This window comes from Phyllosticta citribraziliensis, assembly GCF_038025025.1.
Source record: "Phyllosticta citribraziliensis strain CPC 17464 chromosome Unknown J3D65scaffold_8, whole genome shotgun sequence".
NCBI classification, from domain to species: Eukaryota; Fungi; Ascomycota; class Dothideomycetes; order Botryosphaeriales; family Phyllostictaceae; genus Phyllosticta; species Phyllosticta citribraziliensis.
The window spans coordinates 1,687,771-1,703,798 of NW_027117345.1; the positions used below are offsets into that span (position 1 = coordinate 1,687,771).

Sequence of the window (16,028 nt, forward strand, 5' to 3'; positions counted from 1 at the left end):
CCAGGGAGAGCACTGGTGAAACTCGTTTGCATTGCAGGTCGTCTGGCACGGCATGGGGAGATGGGCAAAGCTGGAGGGAGTCGCGGGGGATTTGTGATGACAGCATCATCTGCCTCGCACTCGACGTCAATTGATCCTGCTCACTCAGTCTCGGCCCGTTTGCCAGCCGTGTACCATAGCGGTTGGTGGCAGGCCAGGGGACGGAAGAATTTGCCAAAGGCAAAGATATGCTTTTGAAAACTGGCTTTTGCGATAGGTCGAATGGAACTGCACGGCCGGAGGTTGCGCCCAGTGGCTTTGCGATTTGGCGACATGAGCAGCAGAGCGCCATGCATGGGCAAGCCACACAGAGGGTGCAAAGTTGGAAGCGAAGCTGTCAATGTCACGGGCGAGTCGCACAGAGACAAGATTCAGGGTCGCCCTTTGTCAGCGCTGCCGGGCCTGAGACGGAGCTGGCAGAGTCCGCAGAGGGCCATGTCGCTCGGAAGCAAACGAAAGCTTCTAGAAAGCAGAAATGGTGCAATTTGACGAGGATCCTTGCAGGTCGACGTGATGCAGCGACGGGAGCCGTTGGACGATCCGTGATACCACACGGCTCTAAATGAACGACGAACGCGGTTGACTGTTGGGCCGACCACAGCAAGACTGCCGCGGCGTCCTCAGTGCGCTGCGCAGGCAGCGGAGGCCGTAGGCTAAAACAGCCATGTCAAGTGAGCAGCAGCGCATGCGGGCGCATGAATCGCAGCCCAACATCCCCTCCTTTGCGGTTGTCGAGATCTACGATAGGGCGGCGGGATAGGGCGGCACCCCGGCGAGGCTTGAAAGGGCGATCCGGGCGAGGGATCGACAAGACGATGGCTGTGGAGATGAGTCCTGTGCCTGTGCACCGCAAAGGCGTCGACAGCAGCACAGCGCAGCGCAGCGGGACGGCAAGCCTCGTTGTCCACGGCCATCGCGTCGCATCGCATTTCATCGGCACATCAGTCCAGCCTGTGTTCCGTTGTGTTTCGGCCTGGCCTGGGGCGGGGGGTCGTCTGCGACGCCTGGCAGGGCTGGTCGTGCAAGATGCGCGCGTGCGTCGTGAAGTCTGGTTCCTGGGCGTGGGTGGGTGGCATCCCGGGAGATGACGAGATGATGAGTACCGGACTGAGTGAGGAGCTTTATGGGTGTATCTGGAGGTGGTGAGGTCCAGCGCGTGCAGGTGAGGTGGTGGTTGAGTGAGGATCGTCGCAGCTACCTCGGGCTTTTCCTCCCTCTCTGCGCTCCTCTCTCTCGTCTGCCTTGCCTGTCCATCAACATGAACCTTGAAAATCCAAACACCACCACTACTGCACATCCGCCTGTCGAGCCTTACCCGTATCGTACATCGCTCCCTCTTACACCTTGGCGACCACTGCGCGCAAACTGGCCGCTGCTCTCAATTCGCCTGGCCATAGCACCCCATCTCATCCCGTCATGTCTCGCACGAGCCCTTGGCCGTCGAGAGCCGTGAGCCGTGAAGCAGCCCGGCGTCGCGTCGTGGCGCCCGGCGCGCGGCTGTGGTAGATGTTGACAAAAGCGTAAACCTGCTCTCGTCTGCCCTGTTGCCCTCTCTGTGTGCTGTGTGCGCTGGCTGACCTGGCGGCGCCCTGCTTCATTCATCACCCTTGATCCCGTCCTCATCAACCACCAGCTCCAGGCCAGCCCTAGGAGCGATCCCGAGCCGATCAGCTCACCTCCCCCGGTGGCCGTCTGTACAAACGGGGCCGTCAGGTCGCGAATGGGGCTTCACCGAACGCCATCCTCCTCCTCAGTAACCTCTTCCCAGTCCTCGAATTTCCAGCAGTGACGGCCTCGCCACTACCTCCACTCCCAAAAGAAGCCCATCCTGCACACGCGCCGTCTTTTAAAATCACCCTCTCGGTTGTCTGCTTGAAAGCAAGAAAAAATTGCCGTCATCCATCCTCACTCACTGTCGAGGATCCACCTTCCCTGCGGGCCGCGGGACGACGACTCGACGTTGGCCGACGCGACAAGGTTCCGTCTTCTTCACTTCAGGCCGAGAAAGGCGTGGATCGCGCCGCCTCCTGCGCGTCTCCTCTTCGTCCGCCGATATCTTGCAAGGTTGCCCTTTCTCATCCCGTTTCGCAGCCCTGCCGAACACCGCTCTCCTCGCCGTCCAAGGATTCTCCCCGCTCTTTCACAAGCTTTGTTTTTTGACACCCGGGCAGGCACAGCCTGCGCGTTGTGGCCGGCCCACCCTCGCTGACGCGACCCGCCAGTCTCCGCCTCAAGAAGGGTCATTCCGAATTCTGTTCGATCGAGGTACCAGAGGCCACTCGTGCTGCCCATCCCCTCTCCTCGAGGGTATCCTTGCGCCAATCATTGACGACTGTGAGGCTGCTACGCCATTCTTTCAACGGTGCAAACTCCGCCTGTCATTGGCCCGTAGCTCTGTTGCGTCGGGCCTGAGTCGCGTCTGTTTAATATCCCACACAGTCGCTGACTTCAGACCTTTGCGAGGTGTCAAACTCCTCTCGTTCAACCCACCAGCTCTGACTCGCTGATACGCGTCCCAGAGGCCGCAAACCAACTTCGCAGCCTGCTCGCACGCTACCGCTCGCTTGCTCGGCCGACCCACTCGACGTGTTTCGTTCGACTAGACCAGAATCAGAGCAGAAATTGGAAAGCTGGCCGTCTACGCGACTCCTCCTTCATCGCCGCAGGGGCAAAGGGGTGCGCTCGATCCGCCCATAGATCCCTCTCGCAAGGGCAGGTCGACTGGCATGGACAATAATGACCGTCGGCAGAGGCAGCAGAATCCACCTGGTTACGCTCCACAACAAGGACTCATCCAGCAGCCTCAGCAGTATCCAGCCGTAAGCGGAGCCGACCGTTTTCGACAGAATCCATTGACGGCGCAGCAATCGCCATCTTCCGCGCCTTCGAGCGGACGGGCAGGAACCGGACAAGGGTACGGCTACGGCGGTTACGGCGAAGGCGCGCAGTTTGTAGGCTCGTCCATCCAGGCCGGAGCGCTGCAGTATCCCCCCGAGTACGGCCAAGATCAGCAAAGAACGCCCCAGCAATACTCGCAGTACGCATCCAACATGATGTACAATGTGCCGGCCCAGCAGCAGGCGGCTCCGCAGTCCCCGTACGAATCCGTGCAACAGTACCAGCCGCGGCAGTCTGCAGCAATAGAGGTGTTGTCAACCCAATTTGGAGTTCCACAGCAGTATTATGGTGTGCCCGGCGAAAGTGGGCCAACTAGCGCCCCTGCGGCTGGAATGGCCGCGCAAAACGTGCCATCACAGTACCCGAACCTTTCTTATACCACACAGAGTCCCGTCGGACGGGATCCTCTTGCCCCCGCGTACGCCACTGGAATGAGCGATCCGACGCAGGGAGGCTCGCACGGAGCATACGCCCAACCAAACTATCCGGCCTCGGGTGCGTCTTCGGATTGGGACAATGCCTACGCCGAGTACCAGACGCAGGTCAAGAGGACTTTTGAACTGATCCGCGATGGTCGCCTCAGCGAAGGCGGCACCTGCTTGCTCCGAATCACGAAATGGCTGCTGGGAAACGCCGAGGCTTTGGGTAAGCCAAGTGGGTCGCGAAATTGCACGAACTGAGCAGCTGAATTGACAATAGGACTAGTTCGAGATGACGAGTCCATGCAACAGGACCGCCTGAAGCTGTGGGAAGAATTCAACACGGCCTGGTTGAGCATCCTACAATCGCAAAAGGACATGTCGCAGGAAATGGCCGAGTCCGGACAACCCCCACGACCCCCGAGGACCATGATGGACTACGAATTCATGGAGTCCATGGGCAAGGAGCTCGTGAGCCTCTGCGACAACATGGAGAAGCATGGATTGGTCGACTACCAAATGGGAGTCTGGGAGGAGGAAATCATTGCCAGTTCGTCCACACTCCAAGCAACACGGGCAACGCTTGCTAACTTTTGAGCCAGTCCTCACAAGGTGCCTCGATCTGCTCGAGGAACACACGGGAGCCGGCAGTGCCGGCGCTCAAACGACGTCTACCGCGAGGAGGCGATGAGGAGCAACGTCGTTACGATCAAAAGCCATCTTCTCGATAACGCCCCCGCAATGATGAATGCGTATGCTTTTATTGATCTCTATATTGTACGCCAGATGGCTGCGTACCGTTTTTCTATTTACATTACCACGTCCCTCTTTTCTTTCCCCTTCGTTGTACGCATATCCTCCCTTGCTGGTGCCGGGATCTTCAGCGCACCGGACCGTCTCGCGTTGGTCCTAGTCCTCCGCCGACCGTTTCTTTTCCATCACTTTCCCATTGTGTCCAATATACCAAACGCCGCGGGGTATGTGGGTTGTGGCGTTTTCGAGGAGGTTCTTTTTGTCACTGTACAAATATCGAGCATAGTTCGGGCGAGGCGCTAGGGTGGGAGGGTAGAGCTTCGAGTAATGGACTGGCATGGGGGCTGGGTCCGCAGTCGAGGTTTTGGGTCGGGCTGGGTGCGCCTGGGGAAGGGCCTGGAGGGAGAAAAAAGATGGCAGGGCCGGGTTTGTGATGACGGGACGACGATGATGGTTGGCGTTGGCGTACAAGCGCAAGGGAGGCGTCGAAGGTGGCTTAGCTGTGCAGCTGATGTCTTCCTCGATCTCTCTCGTGTCTTTGAGCGGGGGCTCCGGGGAGGAGAGGCTTTGGCACCTCGCACGATGGGAGGGATTTCAATTTCTTGTCACGCTGGAGATACCAAGAGGAGGAGTCGAGAGCAGGATGGGTGGGCGGCCTGGGGCCCGAATGAGGGGCAGGGATTGGTTGGGCAGCAAGCGATTGGTTGGAAGAGACGGATGCAAAGGCGACGGACGAGACGAGACGAGCTACGCATGGCTTGGTTTGGATCTGCCTGTCTTGACTACGTGTTTGTGTAAAATTATTCGACTGGCAGCAGTGGTTGCTGTCGTCTGCGGCAAAGAAGCAAGAGTATATCCACCGACCCTGATTCCGCTGCGGGCGCAACCTCCCACGGCCATGTCGCGAGTCTTGTGCTTGACGACGACGGACGAGAGGAGGTTGCTGCGGCCGGTGAGAGTGAGGCTCCCACGTTCGTCTTGTACAGAGGCTTGTTGTTGTCCAGCCTGGCATTTGCTTTTTCCACCGCACCGAGTCGCTGCTGCGAGTATGGGAGGCGTGTGACGCAGCTGACTGCCAGCGCGTCCTTGTACCTGTTGCACAGCTTCGCAAGGTGAGCTCGCGCCTCTGGCTGACTGCTGAATGCCCGTCGACGCCTGTTCCGCAGCCAGGGCTTTGGTGCAATGCACGCGCGCCACCTTGCGCCGGCCAGGAAGTGTCCATGTGCCCAGTACTCCTCTTGGTCCTAAACATTGCAGCCACCTACCAAGAGCAAACACGAGTTCCGCGAGTTTGAGCCTATGAAAGCTCCTTCACTATGCCTTGTAGACGAGGGAATGCTCCGGAGAAGTCTAGCGTATAGGAGCTCCAGACAGGCTGCCTATTGGGGTGCATCAATGTCTCTTATCTTCTCCTGGCTTGGTGTTGTGTCCGCGACTTTTGCAACCAAGTCTGCTCCTAGAAGACACGACCATAATACACACCGAAAGACACCCTTCAACAGCTGGTACCATCCAAAGATGATGACGGCCATGATTTGCCGAACTGTCGCCAGACGCTCGTCTCCGACAACGCGGGCCGCGTTGTTTCTCGCTTCTCACACGCGACGCCCCTCGACCTCTTTGCCTCTCCTCTCCTCTGCTCTGCCACCCGCGACCTCGTCCATCGGCCCGCCGGAAATTTCCATGGGCTTTGCGGCACTTTGCTACTCCTGAATTCCCTGCCACCATGGTTCCTTCGCTTGCCGTTGCTGCTGCCAGGGAACACGCTCCGGCGCTGGCGGCAAGGGTCATGGGACAAGAGGAAGAGGGAAGAAAAAAGCCCCCCCCCCTCAGCCAGTGCGTCCTTGCAGCTTTGGCCAAAATGTGGTGGACCATCAATGGACAGGTACGCGTCGATGCCGCCTCTCACTGTTACCAGGCACAACTTTGCTTTTGTGCTGGTCATGGCTCCCAATCCCACGTCGTCGGTCCTCTGCTGTGAGGCGTCCAGGGTGTCATCAGCCTGCAGCTAGCAAGTTGCTCTGCTGTCACTGCTCGCATCATGCGCTCTTTCCGCTTCCCTCTTCTCCCATCGCCTCGAGCAAACGGATTTGTTGACGCTAGATCATCACATCGTCCATTCATGTCGCCAGATTAACCTCAAACAGACCAATTTCTCTCAATGGCAAGAATCAGTCCAGCCCAGGTTTTGTTTTTCCGTCCACTCGAGCAATTTTTTCGGCCTTCCCGCCAGCCAGTATCCGAGGAATTGTGTCAGTCTTGCACATCGCGGATCGCGGGCGCGTCACATACTACTCATCTCCACTTGGCTGCTCGCCTGACGCTCATTGGGGGTTGCCGATGAAATATTGGCTGTGGAAGAGAGACCCGTAGAGCAGCAGTGCAATGAGATCTGCACACTGCCCCTCCCAAACACCGATCAAGCACGTCCAACGTGGGACTTGTGGGAAACATGTGCCCCTGGCCGAGGGAACAAGAGCAGGGATTTCCAGACTGGTTTCAGCACTGCGACCGCACGCCGTGCGTGCTATGCTGCTCGTTAGTGGGACACGGCGCGCACTGATTGTTGGCTTGTTGGCTTGTTGGCTCTCAGAGTCGTCAGAGGCCCGCTGATGTTGCGAGTCCACATGCAAGGAAAACCCCAGGTCTAGATGCGTTCTTTGCCCCGTTTGTCAAGGCATTCGGATGCGGCCGAATATCATTTCCAGGAAACCACCTCAGGCATGCAAAAGCTGACAAGACGCTCCCTGCGCCTGCTGTTGCTCCCTTCATTCAGCTGCGTCATTCCGGCAAAGCCAGCAATTGCGCACCAAAATGCGTATGTAACTCGCAAGTAGCTATTCGTCTTTCGGCACCCAAAGAAAAACCCGGGCGCCCCGAACGTCAGCATCGTCGATCAAGCTGCCCCAGACGCAGCAGCCATACTCCTAGATCGCTCTGTGAACTCTCGCAACGGACAAGACAAGAAATAATCAACAAACGCCGAGGCTTTGATGGCAACATCATGTTCGGTGTCGCCAGAGATGACAACGCCTGGAACCAGGACTGCATCCATGAAGTATTCGTTCACTACATCCGATGAGCCTGGGGAGCTGTCGTTAGCTGCCACATTTGCGCTTAGAGACTGCCATTCGCTGTCGTAGTTGTGCCTAGAGTGTCTTTCACCACCGCGCATACTATGATGGCAGTGGCGACACCCGTTGCGGCCCGAGACTCAATCACAGGTCGTCTTTCTCAGCTTACTCACGCGCCATGTCAGAATTTTTGCTCTCGTTGCTCATGTTGCCTTCGAAGTCTGAGTTGAAATGCAGGAGACGAAGTGCTGATTCGCTGCTCCTGATTCTTAAGCATCTATAAATACCAGTAGCGAGACGGCATCATTGGCTTTATTCCGAGCCCGCCCCACGCCAAAGCAGTAATCAACGCAGGGTCTCTGCCATTCTTGTCGTCTGTGCCCAGGACTTTCTCCACCACCATGAAAACTGCAAGTTCGCCTTCTCGGTCCCAGCCCTCAAGACGGCGTCGCCGACCATATACCACCGACGTCGGCTGGCTCAACCAGGCAAGTTGTTCATGCGATTGGCAGGAATCCTAAAATTTGACCGAGTTCCATCCGACGAAGGTCTCATCCAAACAGCTTTCCTGTTTTCCCCCTACGCCCATCAACAATGCCACACCACACGGCCATATTTGTAGCTTGGCCTCGGATCAATGAAGAACCGCTGCGGCAGCCAAGCGGCCAGCTACGCATCCAGCCGTCATCATTCGTCGTTCGATTGACCTGCCCGGAACCCGTTGCGCAGCAGGCCTGAAAAGATCTGAGACCTCACATGGCCCATTTGTCCAGATTGGCTTCTCAAGAGTTGGAAGCGGTCTCTGCGCCGCTGGGAGTCCCTCGTCATCCACGCGCCTCCATACAAGGACGAGGCACTTCCGCCGACGTGCTGGGTGCAGGCGCCGCTGCAGGGACTTATCCTGAAGCTCGCTGACTAGTCCCGCTGGGATGGACTGTCGGCTCTGAGACATTTCTTGCTCGGTCATCTCGACTGCATCCAATGAGGTACGCCACGAATTTTTTTTTTTTTTTTTTTGCGTCCTGACTTTTCGCTGGACGGTGGACATTTCGTGCTCACGGCCCGACAAACGATGTCAAAGAGTTGCACCTTCCTGTCTTGGTGTTGCAGAATCAGCGACTTCCGTATCACTGACGGTGGATACGACGCTCGTGACTGAGCCGGACGGCTTCTTCATTCATCAATCACGGCAATCCACATGTCATTGGCCGTCGTCTCATCCATCTCGTTTCTTCCGGGCTCACTCAGTTCAGGAATGACATGACCGGAAACGTCACGCACAACGCCAAACAACCTTCCCTACACCCGGCGGCATCAAATGCAGGGTCTCCCTTCCGCCACATCATCGAAACAGAGCCTCCGCGAAATAGGTATCCTGGGATGCCATGATACACAGGTTGCTCAGCCTCTTTTCTAGAAGCCGGCCTGCCTCCTGAGCTTCCTTGCCTTGATCATAGAACACTTGCATGATGCCGTTGCATGCTCACCCGCCCGCTGAACCTTGAGCCCATCCCGTGAGGCTCAACTGGCCCGCTTTCTCGCTGCGCTCCCGTCGGACCGTGCCTTTATTGCTGCGTCTTGGCCGGCTTTGTGTTTCCAAAGTTGAGGCAGTATTTTGATGGGGGTTCAGCGCATGTGCGAGAGCCACTCACCACGCAAGAGTACAAGTTAGGAGAATTGAGGCACGGAGTGTACTTCAGTCCGCCGACGCTGCATTCCCTGCCCAATTCATTAACGAGTCCATTGTGAGCCGCAAGCTGTGAGCAAAGAAAGCTGTGATGTACACGAGTGGGAGCCCAATTTGAAAGGGGGATATTGCGCTTCTCAATCCTCCGGTGCGTCTAGAGATTCTAGCTCGAATTCGGATTCGGATTCGGATGCTCGTTCACTCCCCTTCCTGTCTCTGGGAGATTCAGCGCGGCTTCTACATCTCTGTACCCCTCACCGTCCACCTCTACACCCTCATTATCTTGACCTGATCTGCCATGTCATCTTTCCTTAGATGTAGCCCCGGGGCCTGCGGCTTTTCCAACCTTTGGCAATTTGAGTCAGCGGCCGTATCTTCATGCTCGACAAGCCTACGCTCCCTTTGACTGCTCCTAGACCGCGCTTAATCAAAACTTTGCTTCTGAGACTACAAATTCTATCCATCACGCCAACTAATGACGGGTCCATCTGAGCGGCCACCAGAAACTCCACCAAAAAGACGGTCTTTGTCCAGACAGCCACCAAAGCGAGTGACGTTTATGACAAGGCTAGCATCTTCGTTGTCGTCGTCGCCGGCACCGTGTAAAGACTCGATTCAGTGAAGAGGGGGACAACGACCATACTCGGCCACGGCGATCTTCTTCCCTCCCCCCCTTCTCCATCGTACTCCTTCCGACTCTTCTGACGGCTTTGAAGACGACGGCATTGGTCAAATAAAAAAGGCGCAGAAAGCAACGACTGCGACTCCGTCGCCAGAGCCTTTCGCGGCTCCAGCCGCTTCGACTGTATTCCAGGCTCATAGTTCCGGCGGCAGCGAGTGCGCGAATGGTTCCCCGGGGGAAGGTGACTGCCACTCCAAATCACAGCACCAGTAACCTTCTTACCACGTCTGCAATTTCGCGAAAGGAGAGTATCCGTGCAGTCGGGCAACTGAGTCTCCCACAGTCACAATCAAATGTTTGCGCTAGTGGAGTGTGGCGCGTGGACGCGTTGTTCGTTTGCTCAGTTGTAGGTGCAGGCGGTGGGCTTTGCCTTTCGAGGCTTGTGTTTTCGTTTCCGCGACTGGCGGGTTGGATGCTCCTTGTGACTATTTCGTGGTGATTGAATTCCAGAAGGCTCTGGTGTGGAAGGGCTACGACTGGAAGAAACCGTGACAGATGACTGGATGCTTCGGTAGTGAATGAATGCTCCCTGAACGCTGCCGAAGTGTCAGGAGCTATCACGTCTTGGACGTGACTAGAAAGTTCCCCGAGTCTTGCACAGTAGTCACATTTCTTCCTTCTCGAATGCAGGAGAACTTTTGAATTGTGTCTTCTAGTATCTTGACATTATAGCACTCATTACAGGATATAGCAAGTCCACAGCACCTACAACTTGGGAAGTGTGTCCAAGCAACTTTACACTCTCATCCTTTCTCAACCTGAACGCCTCGCTGAATCTGCGTGTATAGACAAGGAGGGAATATGTGAATAGAGGAAGGAAAAGTTTGTGACAGTCTGTGAGTTAAAGGGTACAGGTGAGGCAAAGAGAAAAAAACAAAGCAGACCAATCTATCAGGACATTGTCACAAAGGAACACAAGGAAAAAAAAAGAAACACATTGAGACAGCGCGCGGAAGCAATTTCACCACACGGTCTTGCCTCTACGCATTCTGCTTCTTCATCCTCCTCGTCGACTTGGTAGCCGGCCTAACTCTGAAGTAGTAGTACAGGAGCGTGGCGAGGCCAATGTTGAAGAAGACGTAGACCCAGCCGAGGCCAAAGTTACGCCAGCGGTCAGCCCAGTAGATCTTGCTGGTGGCCAGGAACTGGTCGGCGTTTTGCAGACTGCAGTAGCGGCAGTCGGCCGTCGCGTCCGGGTTCTGCAGGGCGCCGGGCGCCGTCTCCAGGTATGGCGCCATATATTGGCCGCAAGTCATGTTGGCTGGTGGGTTGAAGACGGAGGTTTCCACCGACGAGCAATCAACGGGCCGCCCGTGTAATTCTGTTGCCGCAATTCCTGCTACCCAATAGGTAAAGGGCGATACACGGTACATCCAGATCCAGAAGCCGGGCAGCGCGTTGGGCGTTTGCATGACGCCGTTGAAAGTCAGCATCAACGCGAACAGCGTCGTTGCGATGGCACCAGCTGTCTCGGTATTTGGAAGTCCCGCGATGCACATGGTCGCGAAACTGCTGGCAAACACAAAGAACTGACAGCAGTAAAGAAGGACCAGCACCTGGCGCTCCGAAGACTGGATGCCGTTGACCGGATAGTAGTATGTGGCGAAGACCAAAACCCCGACGAACAGCTGGTATGGGATTTCGACGATGATGTTCGCGATGAGAAAGGCCTTCCATGAGTAGGCTTTCGACGGGCGCTCGCGCACTTCGTACAGAGACCGCTGGGTGACGAACAAAGGCATGACTTGTTGGACGAGTGTGGAGAAAATTGTCGAGACCATGAAGACGGAGAAGAGGATGTTTTGCATGCCTTGCAGCGAAGTGTTGGGTCTGTAGAAAGAGAAGCCAATGAAGAGACCGGAGGAGACTCCCAGTGCAATCTTGGCCCAGATGTAGCCTGGCATGCGCCAGTATTGCTGGAAGACGCGATGGCTGACCCAGTAAAGCTGCGAGCGAAACGACAAGGCAAACTCGCCCTGATTGCCCTCTTCGTTCTCGCCTGCGACGGGTTCGTCAAGCATGTCGCGATGGATGCGGTCGAGTTCGTCTTGGACGGCCCCGGCTTCGTTCGAATGCTTCCACACCTCATGCCAGTCTTGAGTGGATTTGCCCGTGGCACCAGCTCCAACGCATTCCAGCATGTACTCAGCAGGGTTCTCGTCGTCTCCACACTTGCGGCCTCCGTTGGATTCAAAGTAGTCGAGCATGGTTCGCGAGTTGGGACCGATATCGCCGAAGTACACGGTTTTGCCTCCTTTTGCCAGGAAAAGAAGACGATCGAATTCCTGAAAGAGGATAGCCGAAGGCTGGTGAATCGTGGAGATGACGGAGTGACCGTTGTTGGCAAGCTTGCGCATGAAGGCACAGATGGCCCAGGAACTTTGCGAGTCGAGACCACTGTGTTGCATTAGCATCATGATCATGACTGGTAAAATTGTACTGACCTGGTCGGTTCGTCGAGGAATAAGAGAAGCTTTGGCTTTGCAGCAAGCTCCACTCCGATGGTCAACAACTTTCGCTGCTCGACATTCAAACCTTCGCCGGGAACACCAACGACTGCCTCGGCAAAGTCTTCCATGTTGAGCAACTTGATGACATCTTCGACATAGGCTAACTTCTCAGACTCGGGGACGTTCTTTGGCTGACGCAGCCTGGCGCTGAACTGCAGACTTTCGCGTACTGTCGAAGTTTCCAAGTGCAAATCTGTATGTGGTGGTCAGTCGAATGGTCCTTGACAGTGGATGAGGGCACAGTTGAATGCTTGTTGATGCTGGTGACGACGTACCTTGCTGCTGCACGTAGCCAATGTTCCGCTGAAAACTTTCAGCCAAAGGTTTCCCGTTCACAAGCATGTCACCAGTGATGACGCCCATCGTTGTTCTCTGCGCGAGAGCATCCAATAAGGTAGTTTTGCCCGCACCTGACACACCCATAAGAGCGGTCAAAGTGCCTGGTTTGACCCAGCCAGACACATGGTCCAGTAGGCGGCGCGGTTCTCCCTTGATCTCAATGTCGTAGACCACATCCCGCCAGGTGAAGATGTCTTTCTGAGGAGCCAGGGCAGCTTCGCCATCGGCTTCGGCACTTTCCTTGGTCACTACATCGGCAGCGGACTGCTCTTCGTCAGAGGCCTTGGAGTCGTCCATGTAGCTTGGGACGTGACCCCTGCGGAACACCAAAACTTCGGCAGTCGAGGTCGTAGACGAGTTGAGTTCCGTCCCGGCAAAGTAGATGATCATGAAAACAACGAGGAAAGCGCAAAGAATTCCAAAGTTGCGCCACACGTTTGAATACGAATAATCAAAAGCGGCTTTGATGTAGTCGTCGCCGTTGACAGTCCGCTGCCCAGCAATCGCGCCTCGGGAATTGCAGATGAAGCTTTCGCCTTCCAGAGGCGAATAGGTTGGGACGAACTCGGAGCATACGTAATCGCGCGCGTGGTATTCGTTGGCCAGGAGGATTTCGAAAGCGTAGTAAATCGGGTTGATCCAGCGGATCCAACCGAGGTAGTCTCTCATCAGAGGGCCTGGGATGACGAATCCCGTGTACACGACGATAGCCAAGACCAAGACTCCTGCTAGCGCCATGGCTTGTGAGACGGTCTTGGTGATTGCAGCCATGGTCCGGAAGACGGCGCTCATGACGAACATGGAGATGAAGACGACGAGGAAGTACAGGAAGAACTGGGCAGCCTCTTTTCGCAACTCAGACAGAAAGTAGAGGATCAGGTTGAAGCAAACCGCAATTACGAATTTGACCGGTATGTCAGATACGACTCCAGCGACAGCTTCCGTGAAAGGATGGTAGAAGGCGTAAGAGTTGTGTTTTTCCACAATCGATCGCTGTGCATATAGACTGTTGATTTCCGAAATGGCCATGAGAGCGTTGAGAAGGACGGCAAAGAAGAGTGCTGCATTCTTTGCGAAAAATCCTTGGGTTGCGTCTTTGGTACCGAAGAAGATCGAGCCGATGATTAGAGCCATGAAAATATTGCTGCCGACATTCGCCAAAGTAGAAGTCTTGTCGTTCCAAATTCTCTGATATGCCCGCGTCGTGTTGAGCTTGATTTGCATAGGGATGGAGATGAGGTACGGAGACTTTGGGTTCGTGTGCTTCGCTTGTTCTGCGCGTTTGGCATCTTGAAAGCTGGACACGACCTCTCCACCTACTGGGAATTCTCGGTCATTTTCAGCAATCTCCGCTTGGAGAGCTGCAAAGGCCTCTGACGATCTCCAGTAGCGTTCAAAGTCGTCCGGAGTCCTTGGAACTCTGTTCTCCCATCCCTCACGGGGTTTTCGCTCGAGGGGATTGGTGACTGAGGTGAGGAAGTCTCCAGTGGTTTGTCGGGGCGGGCAGTACCATCCCTGGTCTTCAAAAAATTGCTTGGCCTTGCTAGCCGGTCCATAGTAGATTTCCCTGCCCTCGTAGAGAACAACGGCCTTGTCAAACACATCGTAGATTGCTTGACTGGCCTGGTAGATGGCGACGGCGTGCGTGGAGCCTCCCAAGTCCGCTGCCAACCGGAGGGCTTTGACAAACTCGAGCGCCGTAGCCGCGTCCAAGCCTCTTGTTGCGTTGTCCCAGGCTCCTATCGGTGCTCCTGCGACCATCATCTCTGCGACTATAGCCGCTGTTAGCTTGTGGTCGATGCACCCAAAAGATGTACTTACTGCTGACACGCTTCCTCTCACCACCGGAAACACCTCGCACGAAATCGTTGCCGACCTTGGTGTTGTAGGTATGACTGAGTCCAAAGACTGTCATCACTACTTGCGTGACGTACTTTGCCCATTGCTCGCGCGATGATGAATAGACACGGTTGGAGGGTGTGCGGTAGCTAGTCGCGAACTCTAGAGTCTGGCCGACGGTCAAGTGAGGGAAGTGCTTGTCTACTTCTTGGTTGTAGACCATTTCTCCCTTGAACTCCTTCATCATCTTCTTCAGCGGTATCCCGTTGTAGTGAATCTCGGAATCAACACTCAGCTGCAATCCGTACAGCTCACCTGTCAACGATTTCAGGAGTGTCGAGCAACCGCTGCCAGGCCTTCCGAGAACGATCAACAGCTCCCCGCTCTTGAGAACACCATTGAAATCTTTCAGGATCCGCTTTTCAGTCTTCTTGCCAAAGGTTTCGCCAAGCCGGAAGGGAGCCATGAGGAGCGAGCCAGCCGTTTGTTGAAGAGTCAAAGCCGAGCCCGAACCAGAGACGTTCAAGTTTTTGAACGAAATTCCCGCTCTCTTGATCTTGACTTGCTCGTCATCCATGGCGCGAACAAATTTGCGCAACCACTTGTAAAGGTCGAACTTATCGCTGCTTGGGTCGAAGATGGGATCGTCTTCTGAGAGGTCGGCAATGGTGTCAGTCGCTGACACTGTCCGCTCCGCACGCTCCATTGCGCTCATGCCGGTGGTGCGGCGGGACATGGAGGGGCGGTTGCCACCCCTGGACAGATTGGTAGCCAATCTCACCAACTCGGCTTCGTCCTCGGCGGAAAAGGCAGGACCCCGGTCATCGTCAGACTTTTCAGACTTCTCAACGTCCGTCTCAGAGTTGTAGCCATCGTTGTCTGGGCGAGTTGATCTGATGGGCATGAAAACCCGGCTGTCATCTTGGCCCTCAGGGCGGGGGGCCGATATTTCTTTCTCGTCGTATGATTCTGCCATTTTGTTGAAAGGGTGTAAACAATTGGCCCAGGCAGGTGACGGAGGGGCTCGGAGGGAGGTTGCTCCTCACGAGCAAAAAGGGTAGTTTGTCGTAGATTCCCTGGATGAGATGCACAGAAATGGCCTTTGAAAAGGGTCCAGGTGGTCGATGTCTCAAAATGTGTCTTTGTGGGTAGGTACCGGATACATTTTAGCGCTTGCGGGAGTCGACTATATATGTCGACTGCTACCAACAGACCGTTTATGGCGGCATGTTCCATCCCGAGCATCTTTGTCCGCCTCCGCAGTATAGCGCGACACGTTTTCCCGAAGTGGGATGCCAGCTACGTGAAAGCAGGAACCCTCGGGCCCTGTGTAGCCCGCATCCGGATGTGGTTGGTGCGGTTTCCCGCAACAAAGCTAGAGCTCGGGAGTGACACAACCCCCGTTCCGCTTGTGAGCGGCGGGAGTTGGGGAAGCCTAGTCATGTCTTAATACGGACTTGGCTGACGTAGGGTGCCCTGTCAAACCGCTGAGCCAACAGCAAAACATGAAGCCACTTGGCTCAACAGCGAATCGCATTTGGCGGAGAGAATGATGACTGATCTCTGGCATTCGAGCATGATTTATTTCCAAAGCCTCAAGCTTCAAACACATTACCGAGCCGCCAATTTGCTTGGGGTCAGCGTTTGGACAGGTAGCCATGCAGGTGATGGTTTGCTAGACTAAGCCTGTCGTCTAGAAAGGTTAATGAAGCACGGACACCGGGCCAACTGCTTGGCATTGGCTGTACGGAAGATTCAGTTCAAAAACCCCGGCGTCCGCTGGCACAA

The 16,028-nt window shown here is 55.5% G+C and overlaps 4 protein-coding genes across 4 annotated transcripts; 2 read left to right on the top strand and 2 right to left on the bottom strand.

The window, feature by feature from the left end:
* Nucleotides 1–655: 655 nt before the first annotated feature.
* J3D65DRAFT_446541 (uncharacterized protein) lies at nt 656–1,682 on the bottom strand. Its single transcript, XM_066796304.1, has one exon. It carries the CDS (start codon nt 1,334–1,336, stop codon nt 707–709), a length of 630 nt encoding a protein of 209 aa, XP_066653994.1. The 5' UTR covers nt 1,337–1,682; the 3' UTR covers nt 656–706.
* Nucleotides 1,683–2,765: 1,083 nt separating this feature from the next.
* Nucleotides 2,766–4,516, top strand: J3D65DRAFT_699780 (uncharacterized protein; the record flags this gene model as incomplete). Its single annotated transcript, XM_066804068.1, has 3 exons — nt 2,766–3,582; nt 3,622–3,906; nt 3,959–4,516. The coding sequence occupies 3 exons, from the start codon at nt 2,766–2,768 to the stop codon at nt 4,045–4,047; spliced, it is 1,191 nt and encodes a 396-aa protein (XP_066653995.1). The 3' UTR covers nt 4,048–4,516.
* Nucleotides 4,112–4,793, top strand: J3D65DRAFT_630660 (uncharacterized protein). Its single transcript, XM_066800856.1, has one exon. It carries the CDS (start codon nt 4,143–4,145, stop codon nt 4,410–4,412), a length of 270 nt encoding a protein of 89 aa, XP_066653996.1. The 5' UTR covers nt 4,112–4,142; the 3' UTR covers nt 4,413–4,793.
* A 5,404-nt stretch (nt 4,794–10,197) lies between these two features.
* J3D65DRAFT_446881 (ABC-2 type transporter) lies at nt 10,198–15,324 on the bottom strand. Its single transcript, XM_066796306.1, has 4 exons — nt 14,223–15,324; nt 12,338–14,173; nt 11,997–12,255; nt 10,198–11,949 (listed from the first exon to the last, which is right to left on the bottom strand). The coding sequence occupies exons 1-4, from the start codon at nt 15,214–15,216 to the stop codon at nt 10,533–10,535; spliced, it is 4,506 nt and encodes a 1,501-aa protein (XP_066653997.1). The 5' UTR covers nt 15,217–15,324; the 3' UTR covers nt 10,198–10,532.
* Between the last annotated feature and the right edge of the window lie 704 nt (nt 15,325–16,028).

Bases quoted from the DNA above. Each gene is read 5' to 3' on its own strand.
- J3D65DRAFT_446541 (XM_066796304.1), bottom strand. From the start codon at position 1,336: ATGTGCAGTAGTGGTGGTGTTTGGATTTTCAAGGTTCATGTTGATGGA.
- J3D65DRAFT_630660 (XM_066800856.1), top strand. From the start codon at position 4,143: ATGGCTGCGTACCGTTTTTCTATTTACATTACCACGTCCCTCTTTTCT.
- J3D65DRAFT_446881 (XM_066796306.1), bottom strand. From the start codon at position 15,216: ATGGCAGAATCATACGACGAGAAAGAAATATCGGCCCCCCGCCCTGAG. The intron at 14,174-14,222 runs GTAAGTACATCT...CAGCGGCTATAG, and splicing joins TGAGAGGAAGCGTGTCAGCA to TCGCAGAGATGATGGTCGCA. The intron at 11,950-11,996 runs GTCAGTACAATT...AATGCAACACAG, and splicing joins TTCCTCGACGAACCGACCAG to TGGTCTCGACTCGCAAAGTT.